The 21,106-nt window shown below is 39.3% G+C and overlaps 4 protein-coding genes across 7 annotated transcripts; 1 reads left to right on the top strand and 3 right to left on the bottom strand.

The window, feature by feature from the left end:
- Positions 1–5: 5 nt before the first annotated feature.
- LOC103450410 (1-acylglycerol-3-phosphate O-acyltransferase) lies at positions 6–3,665 on the bottom strand. The gene is made up of 9 exons (XM_008389751.4): positions 3,178–3,665; positions 2,634–2,870; positions 1,969–2,015; positions 1,713–1,831; positions 1,464–1,624; positions 804–913; positions 622–721; positions 388–511; positions 6–289 (listed from the first exon to the last, which is right to left on the bottom strand). Exons 1-9 carry the CDS (start codon positions 3,396–3,398, stop codon positions 164–166), a joined length of 1,245 nt encoding a protein of 414 aa, XP_008387973.2. The 5' UTR covers positions 3,399–3,665; the 3' UTR covers positions 6–163.
- Positions 3,666–4,571: 906 nt separating this feature from the next.
- On the bottom strand, positions 4,572–7,468 carry LOC103450411 (V-type proton ATPase 16 kDa proteolipid subunit). Its single transcript, XM_008389752.4, has 4 exons — positions 7,334–7,468; positions 5,860–6,078; positions 5,486–5,771; positions 4,572–5,015 (listed from the first exon to the last, which is right to left on the bottom strand). The coding sequence occupies exons 2-4, from the start codon at positions 5,939–5,941 to the stop codon at positions 4,883–4,885; spliced, it is 501 nt and encodes a 166-aa protein (XP_008387974.1). The 5' UTR covers positions 5,942–6,078; positions 7,334–7,468; the 3' UTR covers positions 4,572–4,882.
- Positions 7,469–7,845: 377 nt separating this feature from the next.
- LOC103450412 (lysine-specific histone demethylase 1 homolog 3-like) lies at positions 7,846–15,911 on the bottom strand. 2 transcript variants are annotated; one of them, XM_008389753.4, is made up of 9 exons: positions 15,680–15,911; positions 13,753–15,555; positions 13,155–13,296; positions 10,717–12,993; positions 10,475–10,568; positions 9,863–10,356; positions 9,037–9,753; positions 8,806–8,880; positions 7,846–8,477 (listed from the first exon to the last, which is right to left on the bottom strand). In XM_008389753.4, exons 2-9 carry the CDS (start codon positions 15,222–15,224, stop codon positions 8,412–8,414), a joined length of 5,337 nt encoding a protein of 1,778 aa, XP_008387975.3. In that variant the 5' UTR covers positions 15,225–15,555; positions 15,680–15,911; the 3' UTR covers positions 7,846–8,411. The 2 variants fall into 2 exon arrangements, with proteins under 2 accessions (XP_008387975.3, XP_070669479.1); XM_070813378.1 differs by having other exon boundaries at positions 13,753–15,396; positions 15,680–15,855.
- Positions 15,912–17,170: 1,259 nt separating this feature from the next.
- Positions 17,171–21,106, top strand: LOC103450414 (protein DECREASED SIZE EXCLUSION LIMIT 1-like). 3 transcript variants are annotated; one of them, XM_017336039.3, is made up of 14 exons: positions 17,171–17,298; positions 17,401–17,555; positions 17,640–17,702; positions 17,804–17,863; positions 17,983–18,030; positions 18,156–18,367; positions 18,556–18,614; positions 18,698–18,791; positions 18,945–19,011; positions 19,702–19,784; positions 19,885–19,976; positions 20,370–20,476; positions 20,596–20,659; positions 20,903–21,106. In XM_017336039.3, exons 2-14 carry the CDS (start codon positions 17,446–17,448, stop codon positions 20,999–21,001), a joined length of 1,158 nt encoding a protein of 385 aa, XP_017191528.1. In that variant the 5' UTR covers positions 17,171–17,298; positions 17,401–17,445; the 3' UTR covers positions 21,002–21,106. The 3 variants fall into 3 exon arrangements, with proteins under 3 accessions (XP_017191528.1, XP_008387977.1, XP_008387976.1); XM_008389755.4 differs by having other exon boundaries at positions 17,182–17,298; positions 17,404–17,555; positions 17,974–18,030; XM_008389754.4 differs by having other exon boundaries at positions 17,186–17,298; positions 17,974–18,030.

Raw genomic sequence — 21,106 nt, 5'->3', positions numbered from 1 at the left:
GATGGTAAAAGTGAATCTTCCCTCAATTTCCTTTATTAATGTACGGATCTTACACTAAGAGGTAGGAATTTATGCATACAAAGAGTATCAAAGATACAGAGACTACTAGTTGGACTGTCTAATTTGTACAGAAATAAAAGGAAACGACGACTAAGTACACTTTTCAGGCAGATGTCAAACCTTGGGGAAAGGATTCAACCTCAGGGTCCTGCGAAAGAAATCTCCGGCAAGCGTAAAAAACAGCTGAATGGAATCGTTCGGGTTGGTCTATGAATACAAAGTGCCCAGCCTGCAATTTTTTATCAGGAAAACCTTATTCATCGAGATCAAAAAAATGAATTAATGACAAGAACTTTGTGGATAAATAGAAGGCAGAGAGAAACATACATCCGGAATCCTAATGATCTCACATGGGACCTTCATTTTTTTGCCAGCTTCTTGAGCCCCTTGGTAGTTCATCCAGTCTTGATATCCGTAAATAAAAGTAGTCGGCACTTTCCACTCCGATGCACTGTACATAAAAGAAAAGGACACGCGTAAATGATTCGCTCAAAGCAACTTTATTACAACAGACTTCCAACTATTCTTTGATGTTCAGTAAAGAGATTAGTATCATCAGACCTCTGTATAAGGGGACTCCTAGCAAATGCTCCGAAAGATAATATGTACTTTAAGCACAGCTCCCCACTAGCTTTGGCTGCTAAAGTATGGTACACATAATCTGCAATTGAAAAAAGCAACCATCAAGATCTTAAAAGTTGGATATGTGTGTTCTGTGCACAAATAAATTGACCTTAAATTACCTGTTAGAAGTCGGGATTCCTCTTCAGTTAGTGCGGTCCCTGTTGAATAAGAACCAAATCTGGCAGTAGTGTATCTCCGAACGAGATTTGGACCCAAAGGCCCCAGTCCTCTGCAAAAATAAGGTAAACATACACAAACATAAGATCTAAGGCAAGCACAACATGAACCACCTCGTTCTCTCTTTCATCTCTAATCCACCACTAATCTTTGGAAGAAATGGATTTCAAAGTGCACCAATGGCTCAAAATGCGCACGGTATGAATGAGAAAAAGTACTTCGTGTCCAAACTGACAATTTGAACAAAAGAACCACACAACTTGACAACATAATTTAAAAAAACAAACATAAACATGTGCATGCCTCCGTGCTTCCTCTGTCTATTCCTCTCAGGAGAAGGGTGAGAGAGGAGAGGAAGCATGGGAAATTAGTATGAGCGGAGGTGGGAAGCTCAAGTTGTTTCAAATAAATGCAAAAGAATAATATTTCCAAAGAATTAGTATTAGAGGTTCATAGAACATGTTGCAACCTGCATCTGTAAAGTGTGCAACTACCATATCAGAAACCTACAAAAATGATTGAAATGGATACTATGTACCATGCATGATATGATTTTGCAAATCGTATTGACATTTGTATGAGGACGGAAAATATGTATCTACCTGACTAACTTCTGTGGAGTAAAATTAGACTCCCACAAATAGTTGAAAATTGCTCCTTTCCATGTTGCTTTGAATTGGTTAATCCTCTCATACGATGCATCCGACTCCAATGAAAACCCGACAGGCCCCACTAAAATCAAATGCTTAACGTGCTCTGGATGCTATCATATAAAAAAAAATTACGACCATGAATACCAGACCTACCACCATTATCCCTAGATTCAACTAAATATATGGGATAGCAAATACCTTCAGAGCGTACTTTGATGCAACATACCCACCAACTGAATGCCCAAGTAATATAAAGTTGCTGAGGTTTTTGGCTTTTCGCCATTCCTCAAAGGAATCGATGAACCATGCCTCAGTTTCTGCATTACCAGTTGCTAGTTAATTACTCTGGAAAAGTTATACTGTCCATCTTAAAGATTAATAGTGAAAAAAACTCTTGACCACCGTCAAAGTGAGTTATAACTTGCGGCACAAAGATCAAAATATAACGCCATACCTTCAGTGCTTTTACATGTAAAATCAGGCCTGCTTGATCCGCCCCAACTGTAAATAACATTAAACCAAGGATTTGAGAACAAAATATATCACAGAAATACACCCCAAAAAGCACCATCTAACATGGAACTACAAAAGGTTAAAACTGTTTGGCATCAAACATGAAAGGGAAGTTGTGTGTCTTTAAAAAGTTTTCGACATCAGAAGGAAAAGAAACCAAGTGCACAGTAGAACTACAATGGAGAACACCAAAATAAAAGCCTGTGGACTCAGAGCTAGAAGAATTTGTATCCCAACAAAGCCTGTAGTAATTATTTAAGAAATGTTTCCGGAGCAGCAGACACCAAAAATAGAAAAGAAAAGAGTTTAATTTCCTTAAGAGAACCAAGACTAAGCATCTGGTACAAAAACACAAATACTTAAGCATCAGTTAGACTACTTAGAATTGTAAAATTATGTTCGTTCATCGCTGCGGTGTACATGTACAAGTTTTAACATTACAACTGAAAACAAAAGGATATCTTATTATCTTCACAAAGTAGTTAAGGTGAGTTGCACACCAAGGAATAACTTAAAGCATGTAAAAGTCAATAACTTCCAAGAGGGGTTAAAAAAACTAAGCAAACAGAGAATAAATTCAACAATCAACGTTAAGAATCTGCTCACCCTAGTTGATCAATGGCAAGGACCCTGAACCGACTGGCAAGGGCATCGAAATTTCTAAAGAAGAAACCTTGAGAAGCACCGTATCCGTGAATCATAACAATAGTAGGAGAATTCTCTTTGCTGTCAAATGAAACCGTGTTGATTTGCCTTTCTTCATTGCTTTCGGATCGAAACCACCTGACTTTAGAGCCCGGTGGTCCAGATCCTATATTCACCAGTTCTTGAACATAAGGAGTCCTGCGAAATTCAAGCAATTCCAATTATTTGTCAGAATTCAACCTTTTCAACCGTTCAGTAAATTGAAGAAATTTAAGAGTTGGGGTTTGAACACACAAAGTTGATAAGAAATTTGAGAAATTAGCCAACTTCAGCTCCAAATTAAGGTTCTTATTACAATTGTAATTCAGAAAAATCCTAAAAATTAGAACTTCATGACGGCACAAACTAACAAATTCGCTAGTTTCCGTTTCAGTATTTGCTCAACAAATTAACACAACTCTGCAATCAACCGAATTGAAGAGAGAGTGAGAGAGAGGTGGATTACTTGACAAGAGAGAGCAGGCGCTTCTCGGCGGCGATGATCTTATCGGTGGAAGTAGGGATCCAACGGAGGACAGAGGGCCAAAACGATTTGGACTTGGGATTAACCGCAGCAGCAACAGCATCGGATTCGTAGGCTGCAGCAACGGCGGCAGGGGAGGTTCGTTGCTCGGCGGACCTGCTAATTTCGCCGGCCATTCTCGACGAAATTCTACGCAGGTTCATACGCTTTCAAAACAATGGAAACTTTGATTTTTGGCTGCGACTAATAACGGACAGTTTATATATACGCCGACTCTTAGCCAATGTTTCGCGCTTTTTAGGCTCCGAAGGAAGGAGACAGAAGAGCTTCGTTTCTTCGAAGCTGATACTAGGGACACGTGTTAAATTCTGGATCAGTCGTCAGCATTGACGGTGATTCGAGTAAAGACGTTGGCGATGACGTAAATTTTAGCCTTGTGAGGCCCACATGAAACAGGAACGAAAGCCTCCGAGTTCACACACAATTTATTGTTTGGTGGTGCTATGCCAAACATCTATTTTAACCTCGCAAACACCTTTATCAATTTTTGACTATTGAATAAAATAAATTAAAGAACATCAAAATACGTAACTCTCTAAATTTTTTATTTTTATGTAATCTTAATAATTTTTCGGATAGAATTTTAAGTAACACATGTCGAGATGCAATTGGTTGTGCAAATTTTAGATAGGATTCTTATCTCCGTGACACTTCTTATTTTCAGCTTTCAATGTTGTAGGCATTTATAAGAAAAAAATTTCAACAATAACCTGACGTTAGCTAGCCGTTGCTAGCTAGTGTCATGCTGACTCCAAGTAGCCGTTGGCATTCAAATAGGTTGAGCTGGAGGGCTGGCAAAATGTCAAGCTTGACATTCTAGCGTTGGAGGGCTGGGCTTGAGGGCGGGCTGGTTGGAAAGGACCAGCCCACTAGCCCTTGGATGGATATGGTTTTCATGTCATTCTTAGCTATTTTTAGCCCTATGATCCTTTGGCTGGATTAGTTGAAGATGACCTAAAAATTAATCCAAGAAATTAGACATGAAAGAAACTTACCCATTATAATTCTTTCCGCGGGTATTACAAAGGGTAAGTTTATATCATCACTAAAGCCGTGAGCATGGTGAATTATTCAATTCAATGGTCTCTATGAGCCCTTGGGTCTACCCGAACACAGAGCTCCAAACTCACTCTACCATGTTCACACTGGGGTTCATTTGATCAGATAGAAACCCAACAATGCGTTCACCTCTGCATTGGATTTCTCAAATGATTTCACCTTCATAAACCAAACTACAAATACTCGACGGACCATGCCAATAAATCGGTATCGCAACACATAACTACTAACAAATCCAGAAGCAAAATAAGAACGAATGCACCAAACACAATGATACAGGCTATATAAACTTGAACAAATAAATGTTTAATTCGATTTCTCAATACAGCATATGGGATCGTGAAACACAACGCAAACTTATTCGGAAGTAAAACTAATAGCTAATTCTATTTCTAACACCTTTGGCACATAAATACTACCACAATCCACCTGGTAGAACACAACATCAATCACATCATACATGAATCTGCTGCATCGCACCTTCGAAACAAAACTATAACTTCTAACCAAAACAGTAAAGTAGTTCTTGATAAATAGCAGCAACTGAAAACGCCACCAAGCACACCTTCTAGTCAGCTCTTGACTGACCCGATCGGGAAGAGAGAATGATACCAACAATCAGACCGTACAGTGCCAGTGCTTCAGCAAAAATGAGAATGAGGATCATCCCAACGAAAAGCTTTGGCTGTTGTGCATTGGCTCTGCATAATTCCAAAATGACATTAGAGGAGGAAACTCTCAATCGAAACGCAACAAGATACCAAATACGAGTAACACGGCCGTAAAGACAATTCATGAATGCTCAGGAAAACTGACTGACAACCATAGCTTCTATATAAACACACTTCAAGATCTCTAACTGGTTTTCAGTTGCGATATTCATTTGATGGCCTTCAACCGTTGGAAAGTCAGCACTTATATGTCACAAATTCGATAATATAACACCAGGCATATGACAGAGCAAACTGCTATTACTAAGAACCAGTAAATACAAGCCCGGCACGCCACAGAAAACCCGGTTCTTAAACAATCAAATCGATGTTGTATTGCAATTTATACAAGCAGTGACAGATTAAAATAGCACAATGAGTACAAACATCCTAAACCAGATTGAAGCAATGCAAAATCGAGATAGAATCCGGAATTGCCGAGATAGAACGAGAGATGTTACCTAACACCGGCATCACCGACAATGCCAATAGCCATACCGGCAGATAGACCGGCAAGGCCGCAAGCTAGACCAGAGGAAAGATGAGCATAGCCATCGAAAAGGTAATAGGACTTAGCCTTGGGGTTGATACCGGTACTGATGATGACGGCGATAATGAGCCCGTAAATACCCAACACTCCCGCCATAACTACCGGCACGATCGACTTCATCACCAGCTCCGGCCTCATCACTCCCATCGACGCCACTCCTACTCCGCTCTTCGCCGTCCCATATGCAGCTCCCATACCTGCAAAACACACAAAATGGGATCAAAACCCCTATATCCGCCGGGACCAAACCCTAGGTGCTTAGATCTGGGCCGAATGGGAACATACAGGAGAAGACGAGGGCCGCGGCGGCGCCGAGGAACCCGAAGAACGGTGCCGTTTCATCGCCACTGAAGGTTGAAGAAGACATTCTCCTCGATTTATGGACAGATATTCTTTGATCGGATCTGGCTTTTGATGGATTTGTTTTCTCCTCTCCTCTCCTCTCCGCCAAAACCCCTTTAAGCGTTTATGCGTGTTTCGATCTCAGCCTCAGAAAGTAAGACTCTGTAATTTGGGCCTTATGTTAGCTTGAGGCCCAATCTGGGAATGGTTAGTTGGGGCCAACCCAGCCCATCGAATGGAAACACGGACACGGTTTTGCAGGATTCGAAATCCTTAACCCGGTTTTGTTATTCCCACAAATTAGACTAGTTTTAATTAAAATATCGCCTTTTAAAAAAAAAAACCAATTAAAAATGATTTAATTTTGATACTTGATTGCATAAATAATCATTTTTGCTAATTTCCCAAAAGTGGTTATGTTGTCGATGTTAAAAAATAATTATTTATACAACCAAATGTAAAAAGATGATCATTCCTACTAATTGCTCCCCCCTCCCATGAAAACTGAACTTCGTTAAATGAAAAATAATTTATGCACACCGTTTTTCGTCTTTTGCTTTTGTGAACCCTCTCTTTTAATTATGACCCTTGAATCTCTTAGGGGAATAAAAAACAAAAGGGCATGCGTGCAGAGATGAAAAAAAGTGCGCAGAAATCATTGGCCCTTTCAAATCCATGGGACTTTTACAAGACTATTCATCTATTGCTAATTACAATGCTATTGGAAGACGACTCCATTCTAGCACAACTTACATGATGCACTATAGCGGGAGGTGGGACCAACACCAAGATGGGTAAATGCATGCGGGTCCCACCGCCCATGAGAGGGTTGTCGCAGAAGACAACCCAACCCACGAATCAATCTAGACTCTGGAGGAGCAAGAAAGGGCTTTATTACAGACGGTAACACATAATTCATCTCGAAATCATTGAACACGGACACTGCATATGAAACGACAAATTTCAAATGCTCGGTATCATTTGAACCTCACCCGAAATGAAAGGGAAAGAGAATACTTATATATTATATCTCCATTACTCGGGTAACACTAATCGCTCAAATGGAATAGATACCATTACTAACTTTCAAGAAAAATTGGGTTGATGTCAAGCAAGAAAAAAGCTCATGTCAATTTTCAAAGCAACAAAGCGTGAAACACAACGTATGGAGGCATACTTCCAGCACCGCCATGTAAGATAATAGGAATCCCAACTGAGAGGAAGTAAATACAAATGTCGGGCAAAAAAACACATAACATGTTAAACAAACACATCTATTAGACTATTTCATCTCCAATCCATGGCATCTGCCAACAGTTCGGCATATTGAACAAAAATCAGGCAAGGGTTGATCAAAGAAATCTTCAAAATATATTAGCATCAACAAATGTGGGGATACAGAGGCTAGAGCGCATACCTCTTGCTTCTTCTGAACAGCCAAAAACATCTATCCCGGCCTAGCAAGAATCAAACAGAGGCGTAATCAGAGACTAAAAAAACAATAGAATGAGTGAAAATGCTTTTCAATATGACAGATAAAACCTGGCATTTCATCATGCAGTCCAACCATAATCGAAACTAAAACTGCATACAGCTTCTGTATGCATAGTTTTAGATATATAACAGAACATCTATAACAAATTATACCTGCGGTTATTTTCTGGATTTCAAATGATAACTATTTTGGAAGCTGGAACAAGAAGTTGAAACTATTAGCGCATACATCATACATGAATAGAAAAGCCTCCCGACCCAAGGCAAATAATCAGAGAGGAAAAAAGTTCAGAAAGCAGATATTTCATCCCTCGGAGTCTTCTAATAGAGAAATATGCAACTCCTTCATTCAATTTAATTGTGAGCAAATGTGAAGTTAGTGATTCTGTAAAACCAAAAGCGTAACCATAACATATTAAAGTACTTTGGCCAGCATGGAAAAATGTTCTGTATTCTTGTTGAGCTAACACAATCCTACTCTGTACACATTGGAAAAATGATAAAAGAAAAAAAAGTCAGGAATTAGTTTGTCCTCGTTGAGGATCCCTGAATGAAAAATAGGGTCTTAATTTTTCAGCCCTAGAAATACATCCTTGATGGACGACAAGCCAACTTCTAAATGCAATCTACTATCATCTCCATACCAAGTTGATGCACGTAACTGAAATGGACACAGCAACCTGCTTTGAGCAAATTCGTTAACTTAGATTTGTATCCAAAATGGTTTGTCCCCGTTGCACTGACCAACGATAATTGCATTGACCAACGATAATTGCATTCCATGATGCCCGGATTGACAGGCAACAAACCCCATGCCTTTCTTCCATTGCTCCTTCCAAATCACAAAAGTGCTTGTTGGCAGTTTCATTAAGATCTAATTTGATTCTATCTGTGCGCCACCACTTCCAGCTTATGCTGTAAATTCATCCGGGAACAACAGACTTACGCATGTACTGTACAGAAGTCATGCACAAACACAGGTCCATTAACCCAAGGGACCATCAAGATTTCACTGTGGGTTTTGCTGCCATGTGCCTCTCAATCAATTTATCCACAAAAGCACGGATCTGCAGTTTTTAAATCATTGAAAAGGAACTTGGTAAGAAGAAACTAATGTCACTGCATCATATATTATATTTCTTAATGAAAAAACTTCTGTTCATTTCCTGGCTCAAATTGATGTACAGTAAAAAAAACTTTCAGGATAGCATGTACAAAAATTTCAAGTTGCCAACAATTTTGTATTCTCTTTGCTCATTCAGGTGAAGAAAGCCGTTGGAAAATATTTCAAAAATCAGCCAGGAAATCACTTTAATGACTTAAAAAAAAAAAACTCATTAAAGTAAGCATGGAAAGACAAATATGACTTGTTATAACAAAATAATGGAAGAATACCTTGTTCCTGCGCTTGAAATCAAGAAACTCATAAACAGCCATGGCTTTTTCTGAGTCTGTGGCGAGCTCCATGACCTGAAAATTGAATTCCCCAAAAATTTAAGACTGTAAATAAAAACAATAAGAATAGTTGCAAAACTGAGTTCAACAAAATTGCAACAAAATTTGACTGGAAACCATGGTATATTTTCTGTTTAGTATGGCAGGAAGGAAAAATGAAAAATGACTAACTTTGGTAGCACTTTTCTTCATGATTGACTTGTATCCCTCTCTATCTATCTTTTTAGCTTTATAAAGGGGCATAAGCAATGATGCCACATAATCGACAACAGCCTGCTTAATATTATCTGCTCCTCGATGATGATTTTTTAACGACTCCTTGTTCACGGTAACTTGGGAAACAGAGCCCTCATTTACATGTCCTTCATGCTTCCAGCTGTGTTTTCTTGAAGTTGTATTTGAACCTTCCTCATCATGTATATACGGTTCTGGATGGAAGAAATCAGGGTCTACTGCAGCTGCTTGAGATTGCCACATCTCAATGGCATGATAATCCTTTATCCCGGCACTACCAGCTGTATCGACCCATGCTCTTGTATAAATACTGCTGTCGACAGCAGCACTCTCTCCTGAGTGCTCTCGGATATTTGTTTGACTACCAGTCTCATTTGGATTGCTCCGCTGGGAGAGGTTATCGACTGACATTCTTGAACTATCAATATTGACGCAAGTGGCAGAGAAATCAACAGACCAGTCCCTAACTTTGCAGTTTCTTGAGTCTATTTCTGATATACAATCTTGTCTACCCAAATCACCACCTGACCACTTCCTCCTAAAATCATACTCATCCATTTGAGGGTACTGCTCCCGTCGAGCAAACTTATGAAATGAGGGAATCTTGGGAAGCTGAAGCAGAGTACCACTCTTGGCTTCTGAAGATGCATATGCCTACAATGAACAACGATAACTAAATTCCTGTAGAACAAAAGGGCACAAATAGGAAGGGGATAGGCAGTACTATATCACACTAAATTGAGTAGAGTCAAGGGAAATAAACCTCGGCAGCTGCAAGTGCTGCTGCACGGGCTGCTTCAGCAGCAGCAATGGCAGCTTGTTCTGCTTCTGTCACAGCAACGTCATTCTCCTTTAGCTCAGAATGTGGTCTACCAGTTGAACCTCGAAACCTTGATGAATTAATCTCTGATTTTGAGGAATTTGCTGTTTCACCCTTAATGGGTTTGCCATTCACTTTCTTACCATTTGCATTCAAAGGCAAATGGCTTGCGGTCGATGCTGAATCCTGTAAGCTTCCTTTGTGCTCTAAATCACCATGAAATGTGTGTAGAGGCGGCTTACCAGAAGATGGATCTTTAATTGGTTTTCTCCTCAATGCATCTGCAGCAGTTGCTTGCCTTGACAACTTCAACGCACCATTGGAAGCTTTTTCCTTGCGGAAAACTTCAAGCCACACATTAACCAGCTGACTTGCTATGGCACGTATATCACGGCTTGTATGTACACAAACTTTTTCTCGTACAGTTTTCCCAATGCCTGCACCAACAAACAAGAGATTAACTAATTTTGAAGAAATACATTCTAATGATTATGATACCCATTAATGCACATAGGAATGCCAGTAGATAAAGATCGAGAAATAAAGAGAAAATACCAGACAAGCGCACAGCCAGTAGGTCCGTTGAAACAAGCACAAGAAGCCGAACACAATGCCGCAAGAGTTGAGTCCCAGCCTTCCCCATCGAGTCCTGTTGTAGTAAGGAAATTTATACCCTCAGAAAAACAAAATCTCCAAGAAAGCAAACATTGGATGCTATCAACAACAAAATATGTGTGAGTCAACATATTGTGAATTCATATTTGATTGAATGATGATAAATATGGATGCAGAATTACCAGTATCCACGAGTTGAGAGTAGTCAGCCCTTCTTTGGTGCCAGCAAAGGACTTCAAGGTTTCAACAGGAAGACTCAATAACTCTTTGGCCAGATGCAACCTTCCTTTGGTAGTCTTTGCATTAAAGAACATGTCCTGGAGTAGGGCCTCCTTGTTCATGTAAAGGACATCTGAAAGTTCAACTGCATCAAGTCTCCTTGTTATGTCTCTAACTTCAGCCCTTTCAGAATCTGATTGTCTCTGAATACCTGCAATGGCGTCTGCTTCTGCTGTATAATCATTTCCAGTAGTCAGTATGTCAATTATACGCACTGCCTCCCGGAGGCCACTCATCATCGCACCACCAACAGTGTCAGGATGCTCCTTGCAGGTAGCTTCACCAGCAAAAAATAGGCAGTTCTCAACAGGTCTCCCTAGTATATCATAATCTTCCCCCGAAGCTCCAACAGCAACATATGAGTAGGCACCGTAGCTGAAAGGATCCTTACCCCAATCTGTCACAACTGATGCAACAGGATCAGGTACTGAAGCCTCTCCAAACAATTTACGAAGAACCACTATCGCATGGTTAACATGTTCAGAAGAGCTCATATTTTGCCCATCTATAGCTGCCTTACCAACCACTAAGGCTATGAGAACAGGAGCCCCGACGGTTTTCTTGACATTCCAGAACATAAAGCACTGGCCCCTCAGTTCTGTTTCCTCAGCAGTTGCTCCAAAGTAATCCACAGAATCATCCCAAAAGACATCTGGAAATTCCAAAACTACTTTATTAAGAACTCCAAACCCAAGCCGCAGAATGGAAGAATGTTTCCAGTGGGGCAATGGTGGGGAAAATTTGATGGTTTCTGCTTTTAAGCACCCAAGAGGCACTGTAATCAAAATCGCATCTCCTGAAAAATCGCTGCCATTAGATGTGGAAACCTTGACTTTGTTACACCGGTTAGTGTTCAATCCAGCGTCTTTGGTGACATATGAAATATCAGTGACTACATGATTCAAGTGAATGTGAAGTCCTTCTCCAAGAGACTCGACAACAGTGCTGTAACCCCCTTTAATCATGCAGTGAGCTCCTCCAAAGCCACCATAAACATCATCCTGGTTCCAGTTGGGGAGAGAGACCTCCTTCAGCGGAGCAGCACAACCATATTCCAAATTGGCAAAATGCCAATCCATGACCCTCCTCTCAAGAGGGCTCAAAAGCTCTAGCTTTTGACAACTTTTCTTAGCTCTATCAATATTTTTTTTGGCATCAATGAAACCATCCATTAAATCATGCAGTTCTTTTTCTTCAACACTAGTTGATGTTTTTGCCATACGACGCCTCTTGAGGGCATGTTCCAAACCTTTCTCGAGAGACATTCTTGTCTGTTCTCCCTCCTGTGCAACAAGCAATACCATGTCATCAAGAAGGCTGTTGAACTCTGCTTCCAATGCTTCATCCAGATCTGCAGGAACCTTTTCACCTGTTGCAATGTCATAAAGAGGGCAATCACTGTTTAAGACAGTCAACTCAAGGCCCAGCTGTGCACAAACCAAAGAGGAGGGGTCTGGTCGTCTTTCAGTCGCCCAATCAGCCTCAACACCAGTTATAATGCTAGCACCAAGATCCACAGGAACTGATAGAGATGACCTGTCTGTATAAACACGGCCCCCTATCCTACTCCTAGCTTCCAATATAGTGACTGAAAAGCCCTGACGTTGCAAGTGGCGTGCAGCAGTTAATCCAGCAGGACCAGCACCTATGACAATGATTTTCTTTTTCACTTCCAGACCGCATTGCGGATTATTATTCCTCACTGCATGATCTTGTGATGCACACTGAGTACTGTGTGATACATTCTTTAACTCTGGAGTTTCAAGAGGGATGCCTCCATCACCCAATGTCTCACTAATTGGATCACTACTTGAAACATCCATATTGTCCAATTTACTTTGTAACCTTGCATCAACACTGGTGTTTTCCGGATGATCAGCCTCACACTCAGCATGGTTTTTTGTATTGGACAATTCCAACGCCGCTGTGGTTACAAGCCCGTTGTCTTTTGTGACTTCATGAGTCGAGTTGTCGCTTTTAATTATGACACCACTCTTCGCATCAGTTTTAGTTCTAGAACTCTTAACCTGGCCTGTGATAAAGGAAACTCCATCCTCTGAATCAGCAACTGAAACCCCAAAAATTTCCTCAAAATTTTTTTCTCTCAGAATTTTATAGTCATGCTTGGGACCAGATTCTGCTTTATCCTTCTCACGAGCAATTCCAATATTTATATAGCCCTGTCCAAGTTTTCATACATTGAAAAGATGAGACAAGCTAATAATGCAATCCTTCCCTAGGAAATGCAAGAATGAAAAGACACTAGGAAAAGAAGAAGAAGAAGACTGATCAATATTGAACTGGCACATATAAAAATCCATAAAAGGCTCTATAGACTTACACTGAGATCGAGGAATGTATAAATATCCCTAATTAGGGAAGCACGAGGTGGTTCATCCGCACAAGCAGTATATGTTACCCCACAGTCAGCGAGAGGCAAAATTCGACTAACATCTTTATTCCACAGAGCAAGGATCTGATTCCTGTATTGCACCAAGCAGTGATTAACTAAACTAGGTAGAGCTTATCAGGCAAAACAATTAAACCAAAAGAAAAAAAATTTGAACTACATTGAAAAATTGATATAATATTTTCATTCAAAAGAAGAGAAGACCACACCTCAAAACTTAGACACAACCACTTAAAGAAGAGAAAAAAAAATCTAAACCAAAATGCCAATAATAAAAACATAAATATACCATCAATTTTATTAATGTCAACTTAAGTAAAGCAGCATCAAAATTTAAAAAGACCCTCCAAACAGAACTTAGCATTAGTAGGATGCGACAGAAAACCAAAACATTTGAATAATTAGTAAGAATTGTCAAGTAAAATGGATAAAGTAACAGCTATAATTAGTATCAAGTACAAATTTCTGAAAGATTGCAATTCGTACAAGAAACCCCTATTATATGCAGGTTTCAGAATTAACTACTAACCTGCATTCCAAATAGTCCTGAACCCCACCTCTGCGCTTCAAGATCTCCTTGAATTTGATCTTCTCAACAGGACCAACTGCATGAGCTTTAAGACCAGCAGACACTGCTGCAGCCTCACCACTTTCAGACTCTGTACCGATACTTGAAGAGGAATCAAACTTCACTCTCAAATTGTCACTGTTCAAACTTTGATCATTTATCAATACCTCCCAATCAGCATCCCCCTCATAAGCCATGTCTCCATGCCTACGCTTTCTAACAATGCGCCCCACACGCTGGACAGCTGATAGCTTAGTGTTTTTGTTTTCAACATCTGGTAGAGATACTGTGTCTTCTGGGAAACTCTCATTTTCATCAGCCTCTTCACTAGTGATAAGATGATCATGATTTGGAACATCATTTTCATCCCGCAAAGGACCAGAAGCAAGGCCAAGATTCTTAGTGTAAGAAATTAGACCATTACAATTACCTCCCATAGAGCAGTTCTTCAATCCATCCTCAAAAGTTTGCATTTGCTGTGTCAAATGTTTTTTGTCTCCATCATTAACTTCATCTGAGCTGCATGGTCCCTCTTGAAAATTTGAACCAGAAGGATCCACTATGGCTTCATTTTTAATCAATTTGGAATCAAATCCTGAATGTGAGTAGAGAGGAACTCGATCTTCTGAAACGACTTTGTAGGGCCTTTTATGCTTTTTATCATTGAATGTCTCTTGATTTTCCCTGTGACGGTTAGAGGCTCTGTCATCAAAACTTTGACTTTCATCTTCCTTACACTGATCAGAGGCTGAATCCAATTGATTTGAACCAGCCAAAGGCATGGTGTTCAACCCATCCTCCAAAACCTTAGAACCACTCTTCTCTTTGGGAATTGAAGAGGCACGAGAATTCATAATCAAACCAGATTGTGACTTCCGGGAAAATGCTGATAATGAATCTTCCGGATGATGATCCAAAAGGCAATTAGAACCTTCCCCAAATCCCAGAGACCCTGAAATCTTGGGTCTCTTTCCCTTTCCATTAAGCTTGTTTTCTACCTCTATATTGATAGTCACATCAGATCCATCATCACCCATAACAGGATCTTTCTCTAAAACCCTTGACGCTGATTTTCCATCCAAACCCCTGTCGTCCACATGCTCATTAGAGGACTGATCCACAGACTGTACACCATCCAAAGCAAAACTCCTTCCCCTCATAGTTCCAGTCCCATAATCTTTCTTGGGACCCTTCAACTTCTTCCTCAAACTAGCCAAAGTATCATCCAGGCCCCCCAAATTCTCTTCTTCATCGTCAACCATCTTGCCCCTTTCACCGCCACCCTTAACCTTCTTAAGGTTTCTCTGCCTCTTCAACTTCAAAAGTGACCCAATTGGCTCATCATCCTCAGAATCAACCATATTCGCCTTGACAAACTTCGATCGTATCTGAAGGCCGGACTTCTTCTCCTCCCCATCCATTTTGTCAACCATATCTTTTTACGAAAACGGAGTCCTTCATAACCCTAATCCAGCTTCAGTGCCCAAATCAGGGTAACCAATCATCACCTTCCACTTCTCTATTGGTAAAAAATTAAAGTTCATGATTCACATGCACCCCGCCCTTGAGCAATTCAGCTACAATCATCATAAATTGAAACCACACCTAGAAATCCGAACACGCATCAAATCGCAGACAATCACAAACATTCACAATTCTAAAACTTGCAAAATTCAAATCCTCGATAAGCTTCTGCCAACGAGTAAGCTCCTCTCCGCCCCTGCCAATGGCCTCCCTCTACTCTAAGACCTCAATCGAGAAATTCTACCATTGAAAAATACAGAAGAAAAAAAATAAAGAATTAAAAAAATATAAAATCTACCTAGGGTTTTTCATCCAGCTACTAAGCCCTAATGAGAGGAAAATAGAGGGGTGGCGGAGGTCAGACCTGCGTGCGGCGGAGCTCTGCCGCGGCGTCGTTAATGGATTCGTCGAAGGGAGTGAAGTGCGCACGTTAGCGTCGCGTAGGAAAATTGGGAAGGTCTGCTGTATAAAGTGCGCCGCGGGAGAAATTAAACAGCGTGGAAATAAAAAGAAAAGGAACATAAAAAAAGGGAACGTATTGGGGAGGAATTTTTGGCCCGACACGATTTGTACGAGAAATGAGTGTGTGTGTGGGAGCAGACAACCACGGATGGCAGCACCTAATTATGATTCTTTTCTAAACAATTATTATTTAGTAATTTAATTGCCATTTTGGAAGGGAAAAACACACTATACAAGTATCTTTGATAGTTTAATAACGTTAACGTCAATGGTCTATTTGTGAGTATTTGGTAACGTGAGAGCACATGAAATCGTTATTAGATTAACATATAAATAACTTAACTCTAATTAGAACATTAGGTCTGCTACGTGAATAACTTAGCTTTAATATAATATCATAACGATATCATCTAACTCAAAATTAATTGTTGATTCATAAGTGAAGAGATTCAAAATCTTTTAAACGCTCATGTTTGACTCTCATGTTTTGACATGTGATGCTCCCTCAATAGTACAAAATACTTCATCATAATTCAAGTATTTCTTAACATACATTTTTATAGTGCCAAACTTTTAATAAATGAACTTTAGCGAAAAGTTTCCGGTACTGTTCATTTTAACAAAAAACCATATTTTTACACTAAAAAGTCAATCTTAGTACTATTCACTTTACCATTTGTTTTGTCATTATTGTTAAAACTCAAAGTTTTCAAACACTTTTCATTAATTTTCCTACTTTTTTTAATTGATATTAGTCATGTAATTTCATGTCTATAAAGGGTGGAAATGTGAAAATTTGCATGCTCAAATTTCTTACCTTCTAAAAGATATATTTTCATATAAGTGTTGTGGTGAATTCATATACTATTTAAAAGATTGGGTTAGAATTTTGATTGTGAAAATGAATTTATATATGTTTTGACGCTGGTAGTGAGAGTAGCTAATTTCCTCCTAAATTTTTTGTTAAAACAAAAGAATTTATATTCTCTTGCTTAAATTGGAAAGGGAAAAGATTCTATGACGTCAATTTGAAAGTGATTACAAAATTGTTAACCCAAAAAAGAAAAGTGGTTATAAAACTATCTAAATACCCAATAAAGAATCGACTACGTGAGTAGCCCCTAAACTATTTATTTTCTTAATTGTTACATAAGGGGTCGTATTTAATCAAAATTTTAAATGAATCCGTAAAGGTTCATGGGTATTCAATAAAAATTTTAAAGGAGTTCAAAACTCCGTAAAAATTTGGATACATTCATTTCAATTTTATAAGTAATCTATAAAATTAGGGGTGGGCATGAGCCGGACCGATTAAAATTGGAGGAACCGGACATTATATGGTGTTGGATCTCATGGGGAACGGGACGGCCCATCTTCTAATAATAGTAAAAAAGCCCACAAACGGCAAGCTATGATTTGTCGTTCATACTTCATAGAATTCCAACTTCTGGAACTAGTGCGTTCCTCTTCTTCCTTCTACTGAACAGAGGACGACTGGCGCTGCCCAACCCAAGTTTACAGGTATGCTGATATATTGGGATAATTTCAAATTTATGAAGGTGTTTAATTTGGTTTGAAAATTCAAATGAATTGATGTTTATGGTCATCGCTTTCACTCCTCAGCAGTCAGCTTCTCCACCGTGCGCCGGACTTGGGAAAGCAGTTCCGATGAGCAGCAAGCAGAGACGGCCGCCGGACCCAGTGGCGGTTCTGAGGGGCCACCGCGCCTCCGTCATGGACCTCTCTTTTCATCCTTCCCAACCACTCCTGTTCACCGGGTACGATTCAGTACACTTATGCAACCTACCCTTTTGTTATCATTTCTCAAAAATTAAAAATTTGGTGCCTTTTTTTTGTTCTAGTTCATCAGATGGCGAACTGAGGATTTGGGATACTATCCAGCATCGGACTGTATCATCAGCTGGGTAATTTAAATACCAATTTTCCATTTTATTTTTATGATTATAAAGTTCATATCTTTTTTTTTTTTGGAATGAAAAGTAAAAATTTATTTGCAACTTTTCAGGGTGCATAATGCAGCACATGGTATTGCTTCTGTTTCTTGTACTGCCAACAGAGTTATCAGGTGTTTTTCTTTTCATTTTTTCTACTTTTATTTGTTTATTGGCTACACACACACACACACACACACTTTCTGTATTAGTAGTAGAATTGAATTTGAAAATGTTGGTGTAGCCAGGGCAGGGATGGGACGGTTAAATGTTGGGATATTGAAGGTGGAGGTCTGCCCAGGTTCTTAGCTAATTCCCATAATTGTAGCCTATAGTTATTCGGTTTCCATTGTACACTGCTTCATTTGTTATTTTTTATCATGGCATGTGCCTCATTACTTTTGAACCTTGATATCGCCTTGGTAGGACTCCGTCTGTTACAATCAAGACAAACTCTTACCACTTTTGTAAACTTTCCTTGGTGAAGAGGCCTCAATCTTGTTCTACACGAGTGGACGGGGTTAAGTGTCAGGATGGAGAGGACAGAAGGGTTAGGGGGACCACTGATGAAGATACTCTAGATGACAGTAGAGACAACGTTGAAGGGAATCTGCCTGAGCATCCCAGCGCCTTTGAAGGTTTATTTAAATTTGAAACTGATATTCCGGTCAGGATTGTTTTCTGTGCACTTTAGCTACGTTCTCGCAGGAGATGAAGGCTTAGACTTTAGATATATCTATTAGTACTGTATTTTCAATTTGTTTTCTCTTTATTGCTCTGTGATAGTTCAGAAACAAGAATGTTGATAGACAGTTTTTGAAAACAGAAAATACTCAAGATGAATTATCTAAATATGTCACTGTAGCAGGGGAGCAGACTTCTGAGGTTTGTATCTAACCTTGAGTATGTCTAGTTTGATTTCATTTTTGAAGCCCCGATTACTCACTACCTTCATGTGGTTTGCAAAGGTTGAGATTTGGGATCTTAATACTACAGAAAGGTTTGCACGGCTTCCTCAAAGCTGCTTTGGTGGTTCCCCGGGTATTTCTTCCAAGGAGAGAGGTCCCATTCTAATTCATTCAACATTTTGCTTACTAGTTTTCGGGTTTGATTGTGTTTCAGTTTATACCAGATGGTTTTGGGCTATCACTTTTCTGTTCATCCTTTCGTGTTGATTTCATCTGCTTTTGACATATAGCCTTTGGTTCTTGGCAGGAATGTGCATGGCTATTCAAGCATTCTCACCATCTGAATCACAGGGATTCCTAAATGTCTTGGTTGGGTATATTCTTTTCACTTCTCATTTTCTATGTTTTATGAAGCCGAGTACCTCATCAAAATTTTGATGGAAATGTAGCTCATCCGTGTGTCTGTGGTTTTAATGATGTTTGACTTCATAATCTTCATCTACTCGTAGTAGAATCTCTTTTGTTTGTTCTGTGTGTCTGTTGTCAGACTCTATGAAGACCGCTCAAATTTGTTTTTCCTTATCTTCTTTCAAACCAATGTGCTTTTTCCTCATCTTCTTTCAAACCAATGTGCTTTTTCCTCATCTTCTTTCAAACCAATGTGCTTATGAAGGGTTGGTCAGAAGTCATTTTTCATGAGTTTCTTGACTAGTTGTTTGTAGGAATCTTAAAGCTCTACAGGGTGTATGTAGTTCATTCGGTCAGAAGCATTTGATAACCCGGTTTGTGAGTTGTTGATGCACAATGTGAGAATGAGATGTGTGTATCATACATGAGTTATCCTTTCCCTTCTAACTTAGGGGGTACTGAATCGAGATGTGTATATAACAGGTCTTAAAGGTTGTTTATACAATGTGAGCATGCACCCATATTGATACATGTTATAATCACTGAAGAAGGATTATTCTGCATTTGGTTTCTGGAATTGAAATGTGAGGTCAAAATTTTTTTCGCCATTTTGATATGTGTTTTCTGATTTTGTTTCTTTGTTCTACATGGTACAGTTATGAGGATGGTTCCATGCTTTGGTGGGATATTAGAAATCCGGGGGTTCCAATGACCTCTGTCAGGTTTCATTCAGAACCAGGTGAGAGACCTAGAATCCAAAGAACCGCATGCATTTTTATTACTCTTTCTTATTTTATCCTTTGAAATAAGTCATGTTCTTCATGCATCTTTATCTGCAGTTCTAAGTCTATGCGTGGATGGGTCATGCAATGGTGGTATCTCAGGAGCTGCAGATGAGAAAGTTGTGCTGTATAGTTTGGATCCTTCAATGGTAACTTAGTCATGTCTGTAAGTTTGTAGGACTAGATGTTTTACAGCTCCTCCCTCTGAACCTTAGAGTTGTTTCCCAGGTGTTTATCAATGAAAATGTTACCTTTTCATAAATAAAAAAATCTTTAACTGCGGTATGTATGTTCATGTAAACACGAGAGTATTGTTCACCATATTATTGTGAGGTTTTTAATACATACTTAATTGCAGTTAATGTGTAAGCTGAAAGATTTCAAATATAGGAAGAATTGGCTGTGAAAGTAGCTGACTAGCTACAGAAGGCAACCAAGTCAAATATACATGCTCTGATTTTGTGCCTGTTGCTTGTTTACTCTAATTGAAATTCAAGCATACTTCATCTTTTTTTGCCTTAATGTTGTGCTGTCTAACCCAGGGTACGTGTGTGATCAAGAAAGAAATTATTTTGGAACGACCTGGAATTTCAAGCACTTCCATTCGACCTGATGGTAAAATTTTTGCAACCGCTGGCTGGGACCACAGGTTTGGGAACAGAACTTTCATTTTGAGATTTGAAGTATATCTTGTAATTCATTCATAGCAATTCTGCATTCTTACGTCTTTTCTCTTTGCCCTTTATTCATTTTACATCTTGATGCCAGAGTGAGGGTGTATAACTATCGTAAAGGAAATGCTTTGGCGATATTGAAGTATCACCATGCAACGGTATGATGTTCCTAGTAACACAAGAAATTAGATACATAAAGATTCTCATTTTCGGGATTTTGCAGTTATTTCTCTAATTCGAGCTCTGATGTTACAAAAAGAAGAAATATTGTCGAGTACTTGATTGGTACATGGTCTGTTTGGTCACCTGTTTTGTTTCTCTGAAACCACCACTCTATCTGCCTTGGGCGTTTTTCTCACCAGCGAGGGCCTGATTATGCGGATTTATTTTTTTTTTTGCAGTGTAATGCCGTTTCTTATTCAGCTGATTGTAAGCTAATGGCATCTGCTTCAGAAGACACAACAGTGGCTCTATGGGAACTCTATCCTCCTCGAACTTAAAACGATACGGTCTGTATTGTACTATGGTCATGGGGTAAAAATGAGTTGTCTTCCCTCTAATTTAACAGAAAATCATTAGTAATCAGTATTGTTACAAATGTGTTC

The sequence above is a fragment of the Malus domestica genome, chromosome 15, assembly GCF_042453785.1.
Source record: "Malus domestica chromosome 15, GDT2T_hap1".
Classification (NCBI taxonomy): domain Eukaryota; kingdom Viridiplantae; phylum Streptophyta; class Magnoliopsida; order Rosales; family Rosaceae; genus Malus; species Malus domestica.
Note: the sequence above shows the minus strand (reverse complement) of the source record. Positions and strands in the feature narration are given on the sequence as shown.

Excerpts from the sequence above, each read along its gene's own strand:
- LOC103450414 (XM_008389755.4), top strand. The coding sequence starts at position 17,446 with ATGAGCAGCAAGCAGAGACGGCCGCCGGACCCAGTGGCGGTTCTGAGG. Across the intron at positions 18,615-18,697 it reads CAGGGGAGCAGACTTCTGAG|GTTGAGATTTGGGATCTTAA; the intron begins GTTTGTATCTAA and ends TGGTTTGCAAAG. Across the intron at positions 19,977-20,369 it reads ATAGTTTGGATCCTTCAATG|GGTACGTGTGTGATCAAGAA; the intron begins GTAACTTAGTCA and ends TGTCTAACCCAG.
- LOC103450410 (XM_008389751.4), bottom strand. The coding sequence starts at position 3,398 with ATGAACCTGCGTAGAATTTCGTCGAGAATGGCCGGCGAAATTAGCAGG. Across the intron at positions 1,832-1,968 it reads TACATGTAAAAGCACTGAAG|AAACTGAGGCATGGTTCATC; the intron begins GTATGGCGTTAT and ends CTGGTAATGCAG. Across the intron at positions 1,625-1,712 it reads CATCAAAGTACGCTCTGAAG|CATCCAGAGCACGTTAAGCA; the intron begins GTATTTGCTATC and ends TTTATATGATAG.
- LOC103450411 (XM_008389752.4), bottom strand. The coding sequence starts at position 5,941 with ATGTCTTCTTCAACCTTCAGTGGCGATGAAACGGCACCGTTCTTCGGG. Across the intron at positions 5,772-5,859 it reads CGCGGCCCTCGTCTTCTCCT|GTATGGGAGCTGCATATGGG; the intron begins GTATGTTCCCAT and ends TGTGTTTTGCAG. Across the intron at positions 5,016-5,485 it reads GTCGGTGATGCCGGTGTTAG|AGCCAATGCACAACAGCCAA; the intron begins GTAACATCTCTC and ends GGAATTATGCAG.
- LOC103450412 (XM_008389753.4), bottom strand. The coding sequence starts at position 15,224 with ATGGTTGACAAAATGGATGGGGAGGAGAAGAAGTCCGGCCTTCAGATA. Across the intron at positions 9,754-9,862 it reads CAGCACTTGCAGCTGCCGAG|GCATATGCATCTTCAGAAGC; the intron begins GTTTATTTCCCT and ends TGTTCATTGTAG. Across the intron at positions 8,881-9,036 it reads TGAAGAAAAGTGCTACCAAA|GTCATGGAGCTCGCCACAGA; the intron begins GTTAGTCATTTT and ends TTCAATTTTCAG.